The following is a 22,084-nucleotide window of genomic DNA, read 5'->3' as shown; positions in this document are numbered from 1 at the left end:
AATTAATCCAGTTGACTTAATACAGTGGTTAGGGGTGCTGACATGCCACACACTGTCAGTAATTCATATATAACTTTGGGCTCCATCAAAGTATACTAATAGCCTACTGCTGCCCAGAGGCCTCCCTGCTTACAAAAGCAGTCAATCTGTTGATGTTTTTCACATTACATATATATTGGGTACGTTATCATAATAAATGATGCTTAGAATCATAAGGAAAATACTATGCGTACTTTATTATCAATGTTTTAATGTTTATGAAGACTGCTTACAAAAATACACTGGTGTAAGTAGGTCTGTGTAACTCAAACTCATTGTTTAAAGGCCAAACATAAAAAAAAAAAAAAAAAAACACAACAGGGGTTTGGGTTTGGTGCACTGGGTTAAGTGCACATAGTACAAAGCAAAAGGATCTGCACAAGGATCCCAGTTTGAGCCCCTGGCTCCCTACCTGCACACCGGGGGAGGGGCGGTAATTCACAGGCTTTGAAGCAGGTCTGCAGTTGTCTATCTTTCTCCCTCTCTGTCTTTCCCTCCCCTCTCAATTCCTCTCTGTCCTATTCAAAAAAAAATTAAAAATGACCATAGGAGCAGTGGATTCATAGCATAGTGCAGGCACTAAACCCCAGGGATAATCCTGGAGGCAAAACAAACAAACAAAAAAAAAAAACCCATAACAATATTTGAAGTACCAAAGCAGAAATAAACAAAATACAATGTGGATCCATTTTTTTAGTAGCTTCTCTTTTTTTTTTTCTCTCTCTCTCTCTCTCTCTCCCTCTTCCTTTCCTCCTCTGTTTTACTAGAGGGACTAATGGTTTACAATAAATACAGTTGTTGATACATCTATAACATCTCCCAGTTTGCTGTGTCTGCCTGCCTGTCTGCCTTCCTTCCTTCCTTTTTCATTAGGAATACAGTTCCTCACCACTCCTGTCTTTTTTTTTTTATAGTGCATATCTTCTGGCAACCATTTCCATTTTAATTTTCTGGGAATGCCTTTACTTCAATTTCATTTTAAAGGACATTTTCTCTGGATAAAGCATTCTTGGGTGAAAACTTTTTTCTTTCAGCATTTTGAATATGTTGTTCAATGCTGAATGACTATAAAATCATTTATAAATTTTATTGCTTTTTATAGCATTGTTTCTATGTCATTTTTATCCTGTTTCCAAGAATATCTTATCTTTATTTTACAGAGAAGCAGTCTCATTATGTTGGGTTTAGATTGCACTTCTCTGTAGATACTAAGCTTGCATTAAGCTGAACTTCTCAGATATGTAATTCATGTGTCCATTAAGTTTGGAAAGCTTTTGACCATGACATCAATTTTTCTACCATTTTTCAAACTACTTCTTGTGGGACTCCAAATATACATATATTATGCTACTTTATACTGTGCCACAGTTGTTAGGAATCTTTATACTTTAATCTTTCTTCTTATTATTTATCTATTTTTGAACTAAGTAATTTTTTTTTGCCTCCAGGGTTATTTCTGGGGCTCAGTGCCTGCACTATAAATCCACTGCTCCTGGTGGCCATTATTTTTCCATTTTGCTATTGTTGTTGTTGGATAGGACAGACAGAAATATAGAGAGGAAGTGAGACAGAGATAGGGAGAGAAAGATAGGTACCTGCAGACCTACTTCACTGCTTATGAAGTGACCCCCCCCCGAAGTGGGGATCCAGGGGCTCAAACCGGGATCCTTGGGCAGATCCTCACACTTCACACCATCTGTGCTTATCCTGGTGTGCTACTGCCTGACCCCAAGTAATCTCTTTTTATCTATCCTCAATTTCACTAGCATATGCAACACTTACTAACCTTAGTTAGCATTTTTGATATTTTTGTTTTCCACCAGATTCTGCTCCTACACAGTTCTACCACTCCTGACACTTATTTAAGGTGAGGACAAGAAATAGCACAGGACTATTCTACTGCTTGTGAAGCTTCCTGTGGGCAGGTACTCCTGTGTGGTAGCCAGAGGCCTGAACCTAGGTCCTCTCACATGGTAACTGTGTGCTCAACTATCTCCTAGCCCCATCTAACAATTGAAAAAATTCTATTTATTTTTTGTTTTTACATTTCTATCATCAAGATTATAATTGGGACTCTATACCTGCATGGCTACACCATTTCCAGCAGACTCTTTTTTTAGACAGAGGGGGAGATAGAGAGGAGAGACACAGAAAGAAGAGGCAAAACAGTACTGCTACATTGCTTACAAAGCCTCCCCATGAAGGTGCTCCTATGAAGTGGCTGAGGGCTGAAATGTAGGTCCTTGAGAATGGCAAAGTGTGAATTCTACCAGGTGAACTATTTCCCAGTACCCTCTACAAGTTTTCTATGTCAAAATTTGTATTTTTAAGATCTAGAGTTTCTTTTTATTTTTAGAATCCCCTTTAATATTTTTAATTTCACTGTTGAGATTATCAGTTAATTCAAAGACTCTAAATTTTCTTACAGTTATTTAAACATAAATTCAGTTCTATGTAATAACTACTTTATAGTTTTTTTCCCCTCCCAAATGAAACCTTTGCATCCACTCAGACAATTTTTATGGGACAGTACAAGTCACAACTTCCTGTTTCTTTACATGTCAGGTATTATTTGGTCTGTTTTGTTCCCTTTGTGTATGTGCGCTTTTCTGGTGTATAAGGTATTCTATTTGGTGAAATATCTACTAAAAATCATCTACATTTTTGTTTCTTATCTAGATACAGTTGTAGACTTGGTTTGTAAACTTAGAGATAGCTTATTACAAAGTGTACCTTTACTATAATTTGCTATACTTTTAAAGGTCTGCACAATAACAAGTCACAGTTATCTAACTTTTACAAAGAAAATCCCATTCAACCCCCAGCCTCACAGTAATTCAGAGCTGAGCAGTACTCTGACCTTTCTCTGTCATTAAAATAAAATACTTTTATTAAATCTAAAAGAAAATCCCATAAACTTACATTTATTATGGCTAAAATAAATCAGTATAATACCTTAGTAAGGAGAGGTTCGTTCTGACAAACTATAGTGACATCCTGTAGAGCTTGGTCATAGTTCTTCATGGTTAAGTATAATTCTGCTCGCAGCAGCAATAATGAATAATCACCAGGAGCTGAAAGACATGAGCGACAGGGAAACACAGAAAATACTGAATATAAGAACAAGTCATCTGTGGTCCAGGAGGTGGTGCAATAGATAAAAGTACTGGACTCTCAAGCATGATGTTCTGAGTTCAATCCCCGGCAGCACACCAGTGACGTCTGGTTCTCTCTCTCTCCTCCTATCTTTCTCATCAATAAATAAATAAGCCCAACAACAGATGAGTGGCGAGAAAGCTGTGGTATATATACACAATGGAATACTACGCAGCTATTAAGAACAATGAACCCACCTTCTCTGACCCATCTTGCATGGAGCTAGAAGGAATTATGTTAAGTGAGCTAAGTCAGAAAGATAAAGATAAGTATGGGATGATCTCACTCATAAACAGAAGTTGAGAAAGAATAACATAAAGGTAAACTCAAAGCAGGATTTGACTGAATTTGGAGTAGGGCACCAAAGTAAAAACCCTGGGTTGAGAATGAGGGTGGATGTTCAGCTTCATAGGGTGGGAGTGGGGAGGAAGGGGTGGGATGGGACACAGTCTTTTGGTGGTGGAAATGGTGTTTATGTACACTCCTATCAATTTTTAGTCATATAAATCACTATTTAATTAATATGGGGGGGAAATTGATTGAATATCTCAAACCTTTTATATCACAGGCTGAGTCTTTTTAATACATAGGCTGAGTCTTTTGGTATGCTGACTCTCTTAAAATGCTCCAAGTCTCTGATTGTCAGAGAAATGCAAATCAAGACAACAATGAGATATCACTTCACTCCTGTGAGAATGTCATACATCAGAAAAGGGAACAGCAGCAAATGCTGGAGAGGGTGTGGGGTCAAAGGAACCCTCCTGCACTGCTGGTGGGAATGTAAATTGGTCCAACCTCTGTGGAGAACAGTCTGGAGAACTCTCAGAAGGCTAGAAATGGACCTACCCTATGACCCTGCAATTCCTCTCCTGGGGATATATCCTAAGGAACCCAACACATCCATCCAAAAAGATCTGTGTACAGTTGTTAAAATTTCGGAAGGCTCTTGCCGGGCTAGCTTCTCGGGCGGGTAACAGAGACGAGGAGACAACAGCTGGGCAGGGAAGCTGTATTTCTTTATTCAGGAACAACGATTCATAAACTAAGACAAACTAATCACCAAACAGAACTCTGCTGTCTCTTTGCGGCGGCGCAAGCACTCTTTCTTTTACTCTCGAACTCAGGAACCCTCTCCCTTACTCTCGAACTCAGGAACTCTGGCGGGGTTCCTCCGGGGCGGGGCCAAGCGGGCCCGCGAAATTAACAGGACTGATGCAATTCTCTTGGCGGGGGAGAACTACCCAATGTAAAGCATACAACAGTACACATATGTTCTTGGCAGCACAATTTGTAATAGCCAAAACCTGGAAGCAACCCAGGTGTCCAACAACAGATGAGTGGCTGAGCAAGTTGTGGTATATATACACAATGGAATACTACTCAGCTGTAAAAAATGGTGACTTCACTGTTTTCAGCCGATCTTGGATGGACCTTGAAAAAATCATGTTGAGTGAAATAAGTCAGAAACAGAAGGATGAATATGGGATGATCTCACTCTCAGCCCGAAGTTGAAAAACAAGATTAGAAAAGAAAACACAAGTCGAACCTGAAATGAAATTGGAGTATTACACCAAAGTAAAAGACTCTGGGGTGGGTGGGTGGCTGGGGAGAATACAGGTCCATGAAAGATGATGAATGACATAGTGGGGGCTGTATTGTTAAATGGGAATCTGGGGAATGTTATGCATGTACAAACTATTGTATTTACTGTTGAATGTAAAACATTAATTCCCCAATAAAGAAATAAATTATTTAAAAAAAAAAAAAAGCTTAGACCAGGGAGAACAGAAGCAATCAGTGGCACAGCTATATACAAATAATGTCAGAGGACATAAATTATAGTGATGTTGTGTATGATACAGCAAATTCTAACAAAGGGATATTTCAAAGTTAACCCAATTGCCAAATAATGTGATTATAGCAATAACTATTTATTGTCTTCTTAAATGCTAAGACAGCAGGAACCTCCCACTTTCTCTTTAGAGCCTATATTTCCCCCAGTTCTGGAACCTCTAGGGTGGGAATCACTTTCCTCCATGCTTCCTTCAATTCATACCAAATGAAATCGCATCCACCGATCCCAACCTAATCAACGCAATGAGCACCCACTCAGCAAGCTTCACTTCAGACTATGTCCAGAGACATCAGGCATGGAATGAGTAATGAGGCCCTTCACCCTCATTACTCAGGTAAAACCTTTCCTTTCATAGTATTCTCAAATTCCATTCCAGGAAGTTTACTTCCTAACAAAGTCCCAAAACCTAGATATAGACCAGGTTCCATAAGATAGACCATATGTTCACATGTATCCTTAAATTAGGGCAAAATATATACCTGAAAGCAAAAACACACAATAATCTATAGTGAGTCAGTATAAAGTTCATAATGAAATAGTGTCTACTTAGACTTAGATACCCTCCTCACCTACTTCCTATTACAGTTCTCTCACTCACTCCACAGCTAACCTCATCAAAACAAGGACTGCAAAAGTTGAATAAGGGCAAGAGACTGGCATACTTTAACGATGCCACCCCATCAGCAGGGGCCCTATTCGGGGAGTCCTGAGATTCCCAAACAGACATGATGGGCCTAGACCTCGAATAAATCCCTCTCTCCATTGTTACCGGTCATTCCTAGAAAGAACAACACAACAGACCCCTTTGTGGGCCCCCACAGGACCCTGCCCTCAACTTGGATCAATAATGGTAGAGAATGTTCCATCCTCCAAAGGGAAGCTGGACAACATACACTATGCTACACCTGAGGAAGATGGGTCCTAATATTGGGGCAGCTTGGAATGTTCCTACTTATGACCACAAAATGTGAGCTCAGATCTACAGGGATTCAGAGGTCACACAGGCTCCTATCTGAATATGGGCCCCAGATCACATCAAATTGATGGGGTTTACAGTCAACAATATTTATACCCCTTTCCTATATTTGGGAGCCACTCTCTTCCCTGATCCAGCTTTCTGGTCCTTCTGTCAGCCATGACACCACCTCCCCAGACAATAATTAAGATCCACTTGCATATCAGATTTCAAGCTCAGAAAAAACAAAACAAACAAAAAAACAATAGTATAGCCACAGGCCCTTTGGAATATAACTAAAATATGCCTACTAGCTATCTACAAAATGGAGCACCCCCCAACTCTTCATCTGCACTATTCCAGCCTTTAGGTCCATGATTGGTCAACAATTTGTTTGGCTTTGTATGTTAACTCTCTTTACAAACACCAGGTTCCAGATGCTAGCATGATGCCAACCAGACTTCCCTGGACAGACAACCCCACCAATGAGTCCTGGATCTCCGCTTCCCCAGAGTCCTTCCCCACTAGGGAAAGAGAAAGACAGGCTGGGAGTATGGATCGACCTGTCAACGCCCATGTTCAACCAGGAAGCGATTACAGAAGGCAGACCTTCAACCTTCTGCATCCCACAATGACCTTGGGTCCATACTCCCAGAGCGTTAAAGAATAAAGCTACCAGGGAAGGAATGGGAAACACAGTTCTGGTGGTGGGAATTGTGTGAAGTTGTACCCTTCTTATCCTATGGTTTAGTCAATGTTTATTTTTTATAAATAAAAAATAAATAAAATTTTTAAAAAAGAACAGGTCATCTTTAGCTACTAAAACTATTAAAGTAGACAAAAAAAAAAGACAACAAATAAATACTTGAACTTTCTCAAACCTGGTATTTTTGAAAGCTATTATATGACCTCTAAGTTTATATACATAGGAAAATGAGGACACATGCTTATACAAAAAACATAATTAAAAAGCACTGACTATAAATGCACACATGTGTGTGTATGTGTGTAATACAGAAAAGAGCTGACCAGGGTAGAAGTCAGGAAGCAGGAAAGAAATGAGTCAAACAGTAGAAACTGACTCATTTTTTTAAAAAGCAAGAGTCAGAAACTTTTTTCTGTAAAAAGTCAAACATAAATATTTTATTTTCATTTGTAATTTAATAATGATTGACAAGATTACAGTATAAAGGGGTGCAATTCCCAACACCAGAGTCCTGTATCCCCTACCCTCCATTGAAAGCTTTCCTATTCTTTTTCCCTCTAGAAGTATGGACCAAAGATCTTTATGGGGTGCAGAAGGTGGAAGGTCTGGCTTCTGTAATTGCTTCTCCACTGTACATGGGTGTTGACAGGTCGACTCATACCCCCAGCCAAACAGTAAATATTTTAGTCTTAGCATGCCAAGCAGTAAATTTGACACTATGGTTCTAATACTTACATAAGAAGAAGAAAACAAAAATTCTTAAGATTCTATCAATAATTTAGTATTTCATTTAATAATACAGATTCACTAAACAGAAAGTCTCTCAGAAGGATCTCTTCCTTAAAGTTCAAAGTTATTGTTCCCTGTCACCAAAATTAGCTAAAAACATTCATCTGTTGGATATATATCCAACTGGTAGACGAGATATATATATATCTAAACAGGGATTTATATATATATAAATATATATATATATAAATATATATATATATTTATATATATATATAAATATATATATAAACAGGGATTTTTTATATATATATATAAATATATATATATATAAATATATATATATTTTTATATATATATATATATATATATAAACAGATATATATATATATAAACAGGGATTTAAACTAGGTATGGGGCTTCCCTTAGCCCCGCCCCCAAGAGGGAAGGAAGCAGGTCGCCCGCTTGGTGCTGTGCCCTTCTTCCACAAACAGAAGCCCAGCTTGGGACCCAATCCGTCGCTATATATATATATATATATATATATATATATATATATCTCGTCTACCAGTTACCCTTTGTGTGGGAAAGAATCAAGGGAAGAAAGCCTAATAAAGGCTTAGTGAAGAAGAGAGGTTATTTACTCCCTATGGTCATGTTCAGGATTGGTAAAATACTGTCCTCCAATTGTGACCCAGGGCCACTGCTCAGCTGGAAACTATAGTTACTACTTTAATACATGTCAAATCAGTGGGCAATAATAAGAAATGCAGAATAGTACAAATATTATTGTAAAAGAGTTGAATGACTTGAAAGCAATGATAATTAGGTTGTATGCCCTGTTAATACAAAAAATAATAATTCTCATAGATTATTAAAATTGCTATAAAGCAAAGTCTGCAGAATTTTAAATTGCTTATGAAACTGGAGGCTTGAACTCCAGTCCTTGCACATGGCAACAAGTGCACCTTTTACCCAGTGTACCACCACCTGGCAGCTTCTAATATGTCTAGTCTCACAGTCTCAGTCTCCTCGAAGCCTTTTTTTTTTTTTTTTTTTTGGTTGCTAGGGCCTGATGCATGTAGGATTCCACTGCTCTCAGACCAACATTTTAATAAAAATTCATTCTTTTCCTACATTTCAAAAAGAGAAGGGAGAGGGGAGGAGAGGGGGGGAAGAAGCATAAGACACTCCACCACCACTCTACTACTTGTAGAGCATACACCACTACCAGTATCATGGTGTTCCCATGTGGTGATAGGACTTCAACCTTGGGATTTGTTCATAGTATGATGACTGCTCTACTGAGTTAGCTACTTTTATATTCCTTTGCCTCCTTGATTTACAATAATGTGACTACAATATACTTAGATATGCTTTGTTTGTTGTCTGAGAGCTTGAGTTGTACACATTGGCTTTACTGCATTTCTCAATTCAGTGAGTAAAAAAGTCTGTCAAATTTGGAAAAGTCTATCTTTTTTTTTTCTTAAAATATTACTCTTGCCCCTTCTCTCTATTTCTTCTCCTGGGATTCAAATCTCATAGATTTTTTATCTTTTGTCTGTGATCTGCATTTCTCTTATCTGCTTTGTACTTTTTTTTTTTCTCTGTGGCTTGGCCATTTTCTATGTTCTTGGTGTTCTTATCATGATATATGTTCAATCTAGGGTTTATTCCGCCTTTGATTTGTGTTAACTTTGTTTTTGAGGTAGTCTTGATTTATAAGACTATAAATGTCTTAAAAGTATAATCTTTCAACTCTTCAAAATGAGTTACCACACCTCACCTACTACCAATCACCAATATCCCTCCACCAAAGTCAACTGGACCTGGTAGATGCCTGCACTTCACTCTTCCTCATCCCCTTGGGGAAACTCAGTTTTGCAGTCTCAGGACAAAACCTTATCTTTATTTGACTCATTCCTTTGTTTATTTACTCCACAGGAGAGAGCAATTTGTACTTGCCTCTTATATAAGCACCTTTAATATTTCCCGGATGGCTAGTTTAGTGTTAATGGATTCCTTTAATAGACCTCTCTTATATTTACCATAGGCATTCTATTTTTTTCCTTCTCCACAAGTAAGCACAGCCCATATTTCTAATATGCTATGGTAATTTTTCCTGGTTGGACTTATAAATACAATCATATATTTTAAGTGGCCCCTTCCATGTAATATTATGTTCATGACCCATTCACATTATAGTGTATAACTATTTGGTTGTTCTGCAATAGTATTCATATGCACAATAATCCATAAAGACACCATATTATATTTATTCATTTATTCTGAGCTTATTGTACATTTGAGATGTTTCTACTTCAGGGGTTTCTCTAATGCTAACATATACTTGTATATATTCTCTTCAATGCACATATGTATAAACTTCTTTAACACAGCTTGGTCACAATACACATTTTTATAAACAGCTTCCCAGGGGGTATAATTTGTAGTCCCATCAACAGCATATAATCAGTTTCTACATCTTCTCCAACAGCTGATGTTATGATGGCCTACATTTCCAGTAATTATTTATTTTTTAAGTTCTCTATACTGTTATGTAAGGCAGCAGCTTCATGTGGCTAGTGGGCATATGGAAAGAGACAAGTATAACAAGGACACTGAATTGTTAACTTTGTTCTATTATTGATTTAGTAGTTGTTTATAAGATGATAAGATTACAGGGGTATATTTTCACACTGCACTCACCACCAGACTTATGCCCACTCAACTAACATAGCTCTCAGACAGTCCTAGAGACATTTTTTGTTACTCCTCCTCTCCTCCTCTTTGAAAGTTCACTTCTTCTGAAAGTCTCAGTTCTCTATATTCTACTGAGAGGAACCATCCAGTAATTGTCTTCTTCCTCTTTACTTACATCACTAAACACAATCACCTACAGTTCCATCCATTTTTCCCCAAAACATACAATATCATCTTTTTAAATTCCAGAGTAGTATTCCATTGAGTAAATATACCATAGCTTCTTTATGTAGACGTACACTGATTGGCCTTTAAGTTACTCCCACTTCTTAGGTATTGTGAAGAATGCATATAGGAATACATATTCCTTTGAATTAGTGTTCTCATATCCTTTGACTATATGCCTAAGAGTGTTACTACTGGATCATAAGGTATTTCCATCTTTATTTAATGGCATCCCATACTGTTTTCCATAGCGGCTGCTCCAGTTTGCATGCCAAACAGTTCCTTTTTCTCCACATCCCCTCCAACATTTACCATGTTCTGTTTTGCTGATGTAGGCCATTCTCACAGGTTTGAGGGAGATCTCAATGTGATCTTAATTTGCATTTTCTAATGTTAAGTGAAGCATTCTTTTTTCAAACATCTGTGGGTCAGATTTTATCTTCTTTAGAAAACTGTCTATGCAGGTTTTTCTGCCCACATTGTATTGGATTTTGTTGTCGACATGTATAATTTCCTTATATGAGCTTTATACAGATACATAATGTGCAAATATCTTCTCCCAGTTGCTGGGACCTTTTTAAATTTTAACTAATAGAAATTTCAGGGCCTGCAAGATAACTCACCTGGCAGCACACCTGCTATACCATGCATGTGATCCAAGTTTGGACTCTGGTCCTCACAGCACTGCGGTGGACTTTGGTGCTGTGATGTCTGTCTTTCTATCTGAAAAAGTTCGACTGACTAGGAGTTATGGCTCAACCTGCCAACATCCATTGCAGCAAAGAAGCAAATATATAAGCAGAACACTTTCTTCTACATGCCAAAAAGGATTTTGGTCCATACTTCCAAAGGGGGAAAACATTAGGGGGATGATGAACAAAAGACTCCAAACCCAAATTCCACAGGGATCCAGAACGTTTGTCACCAGAAATTTTTGTTTTTATAGCATCACTGAGAAGAAAAAGAATCTGGAAAACACTAGAGGAAGTCAGGCACTGTTGCTTTTATCTGAGAAGGAAGAGGGGAAAAAGGAAGGACACTTGGAAGTAATAATAGGTGTAGGTGTGACTTAGAAAGGAAGTTAATGTAGGGATATGGAAGTGAATAAAAATGATTATCTATGATCTGGGAGAACTATGGTAGTTTCTGACTGAGGAGGATGGGGTATAGGGCTCTAGTAGCAGGAATGGTGTGGAATTATATCCCTGTTGTCTTGTAATTTTGCAGATCACTAATCAATTTTTTTAAGTTGGCTTAAAGCAGTGAAGCCCAGAACACAACATCAACGAAAAGAAGTTTCAGTTTAGACACTGATATTCTTCATCTACTGGAAAACTTTAATATTTAACAACTTTATTATGGAAACCTACTTGTTCAACTCTAAATATTATGAAATCTATGTATAGAGGGAATATTCTGATGAAAATTTAAGTTCCCAATAGGGCTGGACTGAATGAATTGCAAAAATTAGTTGAAAAATTTCTTATCTAGGGGCCAGGTTGTGGCACACCTGATTGAGCTCACATGTTACAATGTGCAAGGAACTGGGTTCGAACTCCCACTCCCCACCTGCAGGGGGCAAGCTTCACGGGTGGTGAAGTAGTGTTGGAGGTGTCTCTGTGTTTTTCTCCCTCTCTCCAACTCCCTTCCTTTGTGATTTCTGGCTCTCTCTATCCAATAAATAAATAAAAGGTATTTTTTAAAAAAGTCTTACCCATCATTTTTAATAGCGGAGTAGTATTCCATTATGTATATGTACTACAAGTTTCTTAGCCACTCGTCTGTTGTTGGACACATAGGTTGCTTTTAAATTTGGGCTACTATTACAAATTATGCTGCTATGAATATAGGTATACACAGATCTCTTTGGATGGGTGTTTGCTTCCTTAGACTACATCCCCAGGAGAGGAACTGTGAGGCCATAGGGTAGGTCCATTTCACCTTCTTCACCCCATCTTGAATGGAACTTGAAGGAATCATGGTGAGATAAGCCAGAAGAGAAGAATGTATATGGTATGATCTCACACAATTTAAGAAACAAGAGCAGAAAGGGGAAACACAAAGTAAAACTTGGATGGGTTTTGTGTATTATACAAAAGCAAAGGACTCTGGGGAAGGAGGGCAGGGAGAGGGCTAGAGTGTGGGGCGTGGAGGCTTTCAGGTCCTACTGCAAGATGATGGAAAAGGACCTAAATTGGGAGTGAGAGTGTTTTGCAGACACCTGTCATGATGAGGTGAGAAACTGGACCATATGCCAACATTTGTATTGTAAACCATTAACATCCCAATTAAAGCCAGGGAGTGGCTCACCTAGCAGAGTATACCTGTTATGCTCTGCTGTTACACTGGAGGACCTGGATTCAAGCCCCTAGTCCCCACCTGCGAGGGGTGGGGGGGGAAGCTTCACAAGTGGTGAAGCAGTGCTGTGTGTCTCCATTTCTCTTTGTGTCTCCCCATCTGTTTCTCCCCATTTCTCATAATATATGTGAAATAGTGTCTCATAACATATATATACATACACACACATACAAGCCACCAGAAGCAGAGAAGCAGTGGGGTCACGTAGGAATAATGCTGGTGACAAAAAAAAAAAAAAAAAAAAAACAACCTCACAGGATAGATTACAAAGACCTAGTTTTAAAAGCTTAATTTTTTTCACTGAAGGTATGTTGAAATAATATTATTTAAGATATACAGGGTTAATATTGTTTAAATTTTATCAGTTTTAAAAAATGGCTACAAGAAAAATTAAACTACATATATTATAAACATTTCTGCACCACAGATATGTAAACATGAGTTGGAAACTCAAAAATACAAAGCCATTTAAAATATGGATATCCTAAGTGCAATCGTGGTACAGAGTATCTGTTACATAAGGCAATTTAACTGTTCTATTAAAGAATACTCCAGTTTAGATATAGGTGTGCCTTCAAAAAAAAAAAAAACCTTAATCTTAAATTCAGAATGGAATACAAGACGACTAGAGCATATAAGATGAATTTTTATTCACAGAAGATCAAGTGTTCTTAATCAGTGATTTAAATAATTTATGTCCCCTTTTCAAAGCCATTCAGTTCAGAAAACAAGTCACCCTCCACACATAACATTTCTCCACCCACAACAGAGCATTCTCATTCAGTCAGATCTTCCTTTAAATTACAAATTATCAGGTGGGGGTTGAGGAGGGAACCCCCCAAAAAAGAAAAGAGAGGCCTTGGTGGTGGTCACAGGCTTTAGTTAAATAATAATAAAAAAATGTTACTAATTAGCACAACTATCTAACAAGCTAATTACCATAATCATATTTGATAGTGCAGCAAAAGGAGATTGGTATGGTGTAGGGGTGTGTTTGTGTGTATGGGGGTAGGGTGCTTCCTGGATTCTACAGCTACAAAAAAAAAAAAAAAACCTTAAAGCATTACAGAGCACTCTTTTCTGCTATCTTAAAGTGTTACATGTTCGCAATGCCCTACATGACAGTAGAATAGTGTATCATCCTCCCACTCCTAAAGAGATGGGAGGGACTGAAAAACAGCAGTGGCCTTTTAGAGCTGCGCAGGAAGGCTACATACGGGGCCCTGGAACAGACAGCAGTGGGGGGCACCTGGCCTCCATACCAGCCATGTCGCGTCTTCATCTTAAAACCGTTAGAAAGCATCCCCCCTCCAGCACACATACGCACACATACATGCACAGACACACGCCTGAACAAAGCTCCCCAAGCCTCACCGTGCCGCTCGACAGGTGTGCTGGGACCGTCCCCACAGCCACTTACCCTCGTCCAGGGCCTGGTCGCACCTGAGCAGCGCGGCCTCGGGCTGCTGCTGGCGCTGCAGACTCCGCGCCTGGCCGCCCAGCCTGCGCGCCCTGCACTCGGCCGGGAAGCACTTCTCCAGCAGGCCGCTCAGCACCACGTTGACGCGCCGCAACTGGGGCCGGGTGGGGCCCGGCTCCACGCAGCGTTTGCACACCGTGAGCCCGCAAGGCAGTGTCACCGGCTTGTGCAGCAGCCGCCGGCAGCGCGGGCAGCCCAGCAGGTCGCGGGGCGCCACACGGGCCTCGCCCGGAGCTTCGGGGGCGCGGCTAGGCTTCCCGGCCGCCAGGCGCCCCTCGCTTTGGCCCAGCGCGCGCGCCAGGCCGGCCGCCAGCTCCGCCAGCTCCTCGGGCCGCAGGGGCCCCAGGCGAGCGGCGCCGCGGAACGCGCCCAGGGCCTCGGGGAGCCGGCCGGCGCGGGCCAGTGCGTCCCCCAGCCGCAGGCACAATCCCCGCTCAGGCTGCGCCAGGCCGGCCAGCACGGAGCGGAAGAGCTCGGCCGCCGCCTCGTAGTCGCCCGCGCGGAAGGCCTCGTCCCCCGTCTCCAAGCGCTGGGCCAGAGGCTCCCCGCACTCGCCGCCCGGGCATTGAGGCGGCGGCGGCGGCGGGACTGGCTCGGGGCTCATGATCGCGGGGCTGCGACGCCACGGGCGCTGGAAGAGCGAAGGAGCCGCGCCGCTGCGAGGCCTGGAGGCGGGTGCCGCCGCCCTCGCTCGCCCGGAGCCACGCGCGTTTGGGGGCGGCGCGCACGGAGCCGCGGCGGCGAGGGAAGGGGGAGGGCGCGGGCGCGGGCAGTGTTCCCGGCGGCAGGGCGGGAAGGCCACGACCGCACCCGCACGCAGGCGGCGCAGGTCCAGCAAGCGCGGCCCCAGCACCTGCCCACGCGCCGCACCCGCCTCGCCCCGGTTGCGCGCGGAGCCCTCGCCGCCCGTGGGGCGCAGAGACCGGGCTTCCAGAGGCGCGTCCCCGCAGACCCTCCCTGCTCGCCCCGGGGCGGCCACGCGCAGTGCACGCGCGCTCGCGCGCTCCCCAACAGGCCTGGAAACAGGTGTCAGCGGCCAGAAGGATATCCAGAAGGCTCCAGCACCCAACCTTTCCCTGCATCCCTGTGGCTTGTGACTGTGGTTATAAAGGGAACCGAGGAAAAGTAACCCAGCACGTCACGCATCCCTGGCATTGATTTAGGAAATCGTCTTAAATGACCAGAAAGGTCGAAGCAGGCACTGACTGATCTCACCAAAAACCTTCTCTTGACAGAATGCCGATTTTTAGGCAGACATTTCAAAGCTCTAATTTTAGACCAAAAAAGAGATGTTCCCAATTAAGAGAAGCCAGTCAAATTACTCACCACCTACAGCAGCATCTGCTAACCTGATCCCTCTGTCGAGTCTGGTCAGAACTGTGGGTGAGCACCCTAGGGTCAAATTGTAGAAACTCCTGTTTTGTCATGATGGGGACCCTCACAAGTCCACCTGCAAGGATCACTTTGATGAGTGCTTTGGGGGACACATGTTGTGGGTTCACTATTGTAGAGGTTCAGCAGGTCCTGGTAAATTCTGTCCTTCTTGGCTAGAGGACATAGCTGGCAATTGCTCTTTGTTCATCTTCCGCAGAGAGTGACAAACCTGGGCCTTTCTTCTTCTGGACTGTAACAGTAGGGAATCTATTCTAATTAACTGCTCCCTAATTTTCAATCAAATTAAGGGAACCTGCTGGGGAGATAGGCTCCTCAGATCTGGATTCCTGCTGCCATCTTTAATTTGTTCATGGATAACCAACGGCTGCCTTGGTCTTGTTTTCAACATGTGTCTATCTATATGTGGTCACCTGATCATTGGGAGTAGCCTGTTCTGTAAACAGGCAGGAGAACATGGCTCCACTCTCAGACCTTCTCAAAGGGCTGTCTGCCAACCAGCAGCAGTAACATCACTAGGAGCAGATTAGAAAGGAGATAACTAGAGTCCTACCTCAGAACTGTTGAATTGCAATATGAGTTTTAACCAGACCCATGTTTGATGTCAAAATGAAGCACAGTTCCAAAACAAGCCAGATTCTTCATAGAACAGTGGAGAGCTGTTAGAGACATCTCTGAGCATCCAGAGACAGCATCTTGTCAGGCATAAAAAGGAGACTATATGAACAACAGCCAGATTAAAGGAGTCAAAGAGAATACAATTATCACTTGGATGGAGGAGGCAGTATTGACTTGCTTTTGAAGCCTGAGCTTCTGTCTCCCTGATGGGCAGTCAATAATAGTTCATGGGACAACCCACATAACTAACCTAAGTGAAATCTAAAGATATATTAAATAGGAACCATACCTGGTTTCCTGCTAATTTCTAATTTCAGGACAGAAACATACATTCGGTTGTACATAAACAAGACTAAAATAACCAAGAGTTTATACCAAAGGGGGATAAATTTCCAACCAAAATGAAGACACAGCAAGTTAAAATAAGTAACACTTAGGACAAGGGAGATCACAAAACAGTTACACAAAAGGCTTTCATGAATGAGACTTTTAGATCCCAGGCTCAGTCCCTGGTACCACTAGCTGAGCTATGCTGTGGTGAAAACTAAAATAGAAAAATGGCATTTATATCCTGTTTACTTATTTACCCCCTTACTATCACAGAGGATGGGCAAGAAGATGTGATCACAAAGGGAATTAAGAAAAGAGGTTAAGGAATTAGAAGACCTGAATTTGAATCCTGATTCTGCCTTAAAAATTTAACTATCTCAAAACTTGTTACTAGCCATTCCCAATAAATTAAGGCTCATAAATATGTATCTCAAAGGAGTATTGTGGGCATGACTGGGAGCATCTACCCTATCCTGCACCTGAGTCAATGTACATCTTATTGTTAACTCCTTCATTCCTCAACCCAAGATGATGTTGGTTTTCATAGGGCTTGGTGTTGGCTGCACCTACGAATAAAGGGCTCCATTCCCTTCACCAGGCTGTAGGTGAGCCCCCACTCACCTTTGGACTCATTAAGCCTTTAGAAGGAGCTATTATCAGGTCTTTGAGTGGAGTTCTATTACTTGGGCCCAAGACTAGGGATCCATCCCAGCTCTTGTGCATGCTAGAATGATCCAAGACAAAAGTGAAAATTGCTTCTCCTAGATTATTTTGAAAAACTTGAAGCTTTCTTAGTTTTCTCTATGTATTTACATGTTTTCTGTAAATCTGCTTAATATGTAGACCTAGCCTTCTCCTAGACTAGCCAGGGCCAGGGTGAGATCGTCTCTTTTCAATTCTATCTTACAGCTAGCATGACCATATTAAATCATATCAGGATATGCTGATATATAACAACTACCAGAAAAAATCAAGTATATAGATAAGGAATGTACATTTATTACTTTTAGCCTAAAGTGAGTCAGAATGGAGAGAGGATAAGATAGAAGAAAAGAGGTTACACATGATTAGATGGTAGGCAGCTCACCCACTAGAGCACACACTTGACCATGGCAAGACCCAGGCTTGAGCACTCAGTACCATATAGGAACACTATGTACAGCACCAGTGGAAGTTCTGTGAATGGTGGTGTCTCTCCTTCTCTTTCTCCCTGTCTTTATCTGAAGTTGAAAGGGGGAAAAAATGTCCACTGAGATTTTCCACAAATAGTGAAATCAGATATGCATGAGACCTTGGCAAGAAGCAAAAAAAAAAAAAAAAGAGGAAAATAAAATAATGAAGAGAAATTTTGACTACAAAATGGGAGCAGATTTAATAAACCTACGGGCTGAACCAAATGAACATTCAGCCATGCAGTACATGTACAGAAGCAGTGGGAGACCGTGAGAGTAGGCAACAAATGAAAGAGGCTTTAATAAAACATTAAAAGCCTCTTCTCACTGGATAGTCAATATAAGATGTACTGAAGCATACAGACTTGCAATTTAATAAATACCATGACTAAACAAGTGGGTGGCAAAAGCACTCAAATCCGTATAAGTCATGCTGAAGATACTGTGAAAAGATTTTATGCAAGGCCTCAGGGAAAAACATGCTGATCCGCTCACAGATGTTGGTGAGCAATTCTGAATTCTCGTTTATGGTTTTACATTAGTTTTCCTCACCTCAGTCTTTCATTTCATTGTCAAAAGATGGTTAGGGAAGATATGCAAAGGAAAAAATAACAAATACAGGGCAGCAAATAAAGGACAGACAATACAAACAGGAGGAGAGAAACTAAAATGCATTTGGAATTGCCTTCTATTTAAGACAAGAGGACAGGATGTAAGGAACACAGTGGATAACCACAACTGAAGTCATATAAAAGGTCAGTTTATTTGTTGTGAAGGCTAAGAGCAGTATTGGTGTGTTTTAGAAAAAAGGACTAGGTGGTCCAGGAAGTGGTGCAGTGGATAAGGCTTTGGATTCTCAAGCATGAGGTCCTGAGTTCAATTCTCGGCAGCTGTGTAACAGACTGATGTCTGATTCTTCATCTCTCTCTCTCTCCTATGACATCTCATGAATAAATAAAATTTTTTTAAAAAGAAAGAAAAATGACTAGAATTAGAAGTCTCTAGAAGTGACTGCCATGCACACTGTATTCATGGTAATTCTGCAGCTCTGCGTAGGCTCAGTAAAAAATAGCACAGAAGTGATACCTGCCAGAGGTCACAGGTAACAAGTAAGTTAGTAAATATTTTTGTAGCAGAAAAAAAAAATCTCTGAACTATGAATATTTTCAATAGTTTAATTATTTGTTTTTGTGTCTATAAGATAAGGGGGAGTACAAACAACATCATCTCTAATGGTTAATTGTTCATATGACTTGGAGAGAAGTTGGAAGGGTAGCTGGATTCAAACAGCATAACCACTGTCACAGAAGGTATCCACAGGTAAGTGAATTCTTTAGCATGTGGAGCAAATCAAGACTATCCACTTGGACAGAACATGTTCAGACTCTAGGAAGACTAAACAGCATGCCTGAAGGGCTAAAGCTAGAATTTAAAGTTTGAATCTGAGTGTCAAGAACTTCAACTCAAGATGAAGTTTAGGAGTAACATGATTTGAAGTGGGAGGGGGGATGTAAGGGAATATTTCTAACTGGGGCAAAAATCATGATGGCATCATAATTTTCTAGCTTTCCTTTAAATTCTCACCCAAGAATGAATAATAAAAAACAGGACAGCAAAAGAAAAACTCATAAGCCACATCTTCAATAAAACTAAGTGGCAAGATACAAGAAGACACAGTTCAACACATAAATAAGTAGATCAAATCCCATGCCAACAATAGATACTTACAGATTCCTTGTTTAGTATGCAATATGTACAGGAGAAAGAAGTCTAACAATGGACTCCAACTTGTATGGAAAGCTTTATATAGAGAACTGGCAAAATGGGAGAGGTCTCTACAAATTCCTGTATGGGTGTGATATGGGTGGGAGAATCATATAATGACTTATACTTTTAAGAAAACCTCCCTTAGGGTGGGGGTATAGCATAATAGTTATGCAAAGAGACTTTCATGCCTGAGGCTCTCAAGTCCCAAGTCTAACAATGGACTCCAACTTGTATGGAAAGCTTTATATAGAGAACTGGCAAAATGGGAGAGGTCTCTACAAATTCCTGTATGGGTGTGATATGGGTGGGAGAATCATATAATGACTTATACTTTTAAGAAAACCTCCCTTAGGGTGGGGGTATAGCATAATAGTTATGCAAAGAGACTTTCATGCCTGAGGCTCTCAAGTCCCAGGTTCAATCCCTCACACCACCATAAGCCACAGCTGCTCTGGTTAAAAAACAAACAAACAAAAAAAAAAACTCCTCAGAAAAACAGTGCTACAACTGTCAGTAGCAAATCCAAATTGAGTAGGGAAATACTGGGCACATGACTGAAAAACAGGAGTTGGAGAAGCCAGATTTTAGAGAGAGAAATTTTTCATTACTTTTTGGTAACAAAAGAATTTGAAAAGCATTTCCTACTCTTGTGGAAAATTCTACTGTGAATGCATTAATTCACATTCCCACCAATAAGAAAATAAGAACTTTTTTTCCCCCTGAAGTGCAGAAAATAGAACATCAAATTAAGTTCCAGAAATCTAGGAGTCATGTAAATGGAAACTGAGGATGCTATTAAAACATAATCTCTTCCCGGTTTGAGCCCCTGGCTCCCCACCTGCAGGGGAGTCGCTTCACAGGCGGTCTTTCATTCCCCCTCTCTGTCTTCCCCTCCTCTCTTCATTTCTCTCTGTCCTATCCAACAACAATGACATCAATAATAACTACAACAATAAAACAACAAGGACAACAAAAGGGAATAAATAAATAAATATAAAAAAATTTAAAACATAATCTCTAAAGAACTAAAGATATACCTCACCAAAAAAGCAAGTATCTGAAGAGATCTACATGTTTATGTTCATAGTAGTGCTACTTGTAACAGCCAAGATCTGGAGACAACCTAAATATCCAAGGATAGATGAGTGATTAGGGGAGGTGTGGTATATATATACACAGCAAAATACTATTCTTCTGTAAGAAAAGATGAAATGAATGCATAGTCATTTGTCCCTCAGGTTGAAGCTGGCAGTTCTCTGGGGACATGACAGGCTAGCTAGCTGAGAAGGGTCTAGGCTCCAGCTGGCAGGACAGGGGGTACCAAAATCACACTGCAAGTGCCACCTCCAGTGTTTGCCCAGCAAATGGAGGTAGGAACCACCACCACATATCAGATCTCAAGACCTGAAAGACAAAAAAGAGGTCATGTGGGGTCCTAAGATAGCTGTGGAGATGTGAATCTGCTTGCATGTGTCTGACATGCCAGATATGTTCATATGTGGACAACATTCCATGAGTCTGTTCATGAAGAATAACTCACTGCTCTTCATCCAGAATCTACCCATCTATCCCATCTACCCCATTCCCACTGAAAATTTCAAGGCCATCAGCATGGCAAAAACATGAATACCAGGATCACTTAAACCATCCCTACCCATGCTGCTGTCACATTGCATAAAAGACTGTATCTTGAGAAGGAGCCCGTTTCTCTAAGGTCACACAGTGGTACCAGAAGCAAACTCTTTCTTCAGTTACAGTTAAGATTATTCCACAAAATCTACATACCCCAAGTTTTAGCGAGAAAAAAGTAGAAAGTTGTTTCATGTAAAGAAACCTAGACACAGGTAGTAAAAATTAATCAGATATTACCAATATTACAGCTCACAGATATGTATGCTGTAGCATCTTTGCATAAGGCTTCTGTCATCTGGGTTGTCTATGGTCCAGGATGGCTATCTACCTCCAGCCTGGACCAGCCACCATGTCTACACCCCAGACAGTAGATAGGATAATAGGAGGGCAGATAGTACTGCCAGACTGCCAGCTCAGCCATTTACATGTCTGAGCAGTCTCCCTAATGCCACACAGCATATGTCATTGACGTGAAATTCACCTGGTCACTCTTAGCAATGAGAGGTTGGCAACTTCACCTTTTAGTTTTTGAATTGTAGCCTGAATGGAAGCTGTTTCTGTTCTTAATCTTTAGGGAGAACAAAAACAGTGGAAAATGGAAATCTCTCTATGTTGACCTTAAAGTAGAGGAGGGGGAGATAATGAAATTGGGAGTCAAGTTGGATCTTATTCACCTAACACAGTCTCTATTTTCCTATTTGGTTATTCATTGAGAGAGAAAACAACCATCTTCCCTGCAAAAAGCAGGAGTTTAGTGGATGTCTTGGTGTCTGCTAACAGCAGAATTATCAGAACCACTGTGACTTCCATGTCCTATAGCTTGCAAGCAAGTCTGAATAAATCCCTGTACTTCATAAATGGAATCCACTAGGTATGAAGGTACAGAGCCTTTTAAGGAAATGCATGTTCCCCAAAACCTGAATCAAAACTGAATTGCTGAGATCAGGTGTGTTCAGGGTGATATGAT

The 22,084-nt window shown here is 40.8% G+C and overlaps 1 protein-coding gene across 1 annotated transcript in view; it reads right to left on the bottom strand.

Annotated features, from left to right (window-relative positions):
• Positions 1 to 15,138, bottom strand: part of LONRF2 (LON peptidase N-terminal domain and ring finger 2) — a 33,343-nt gene extending 18,205 nt beyond the window's left edge. Inside the window, exons 1-2 of the mRNA XM_016187577.2 lie at positions 14,147 to 15,138; positions 2,995 to 3,113 (exon numbers count right to left, since the gene is read on the bottom strand). Of these exons, the coding sequence (XP_016043063.2) occupies positions 2,995 to 3,113; positions 14,147 to 14,810 (783 nt within the window). The 5' untranslated portion in view covers positions 14,811 to 15,138. The remainder of the gene's footprint in view (positions 1 to 2,994; positions 3,114 to 14,146) is intronic.
• Between the last annotated feature and the right edge of the window lie 6,946 nt (positions 15,139 to 22,084).

The sequence above is a fragment of the Erinaceus europaeus genome, chromosome 3 (genome assembly GCF_950295315.1).
Source record: "Erinaceus europaeus chromosome 3, mEriEur2.1, whole genome shotgun sequence".
Taxonomy (NCBI): domain Eukaryota; kingdom Metazoa; phylum Chordata; class Mammalia; order Eulipotyphla; family Erinaceidae; genus Erinaceus; species Erinaceus europaeus.
The sequence above is the reverse complement of the archived record's forward strand: the minus strand, read 5'-3'. Positions and strand labels throughout refer to the sequence as shown.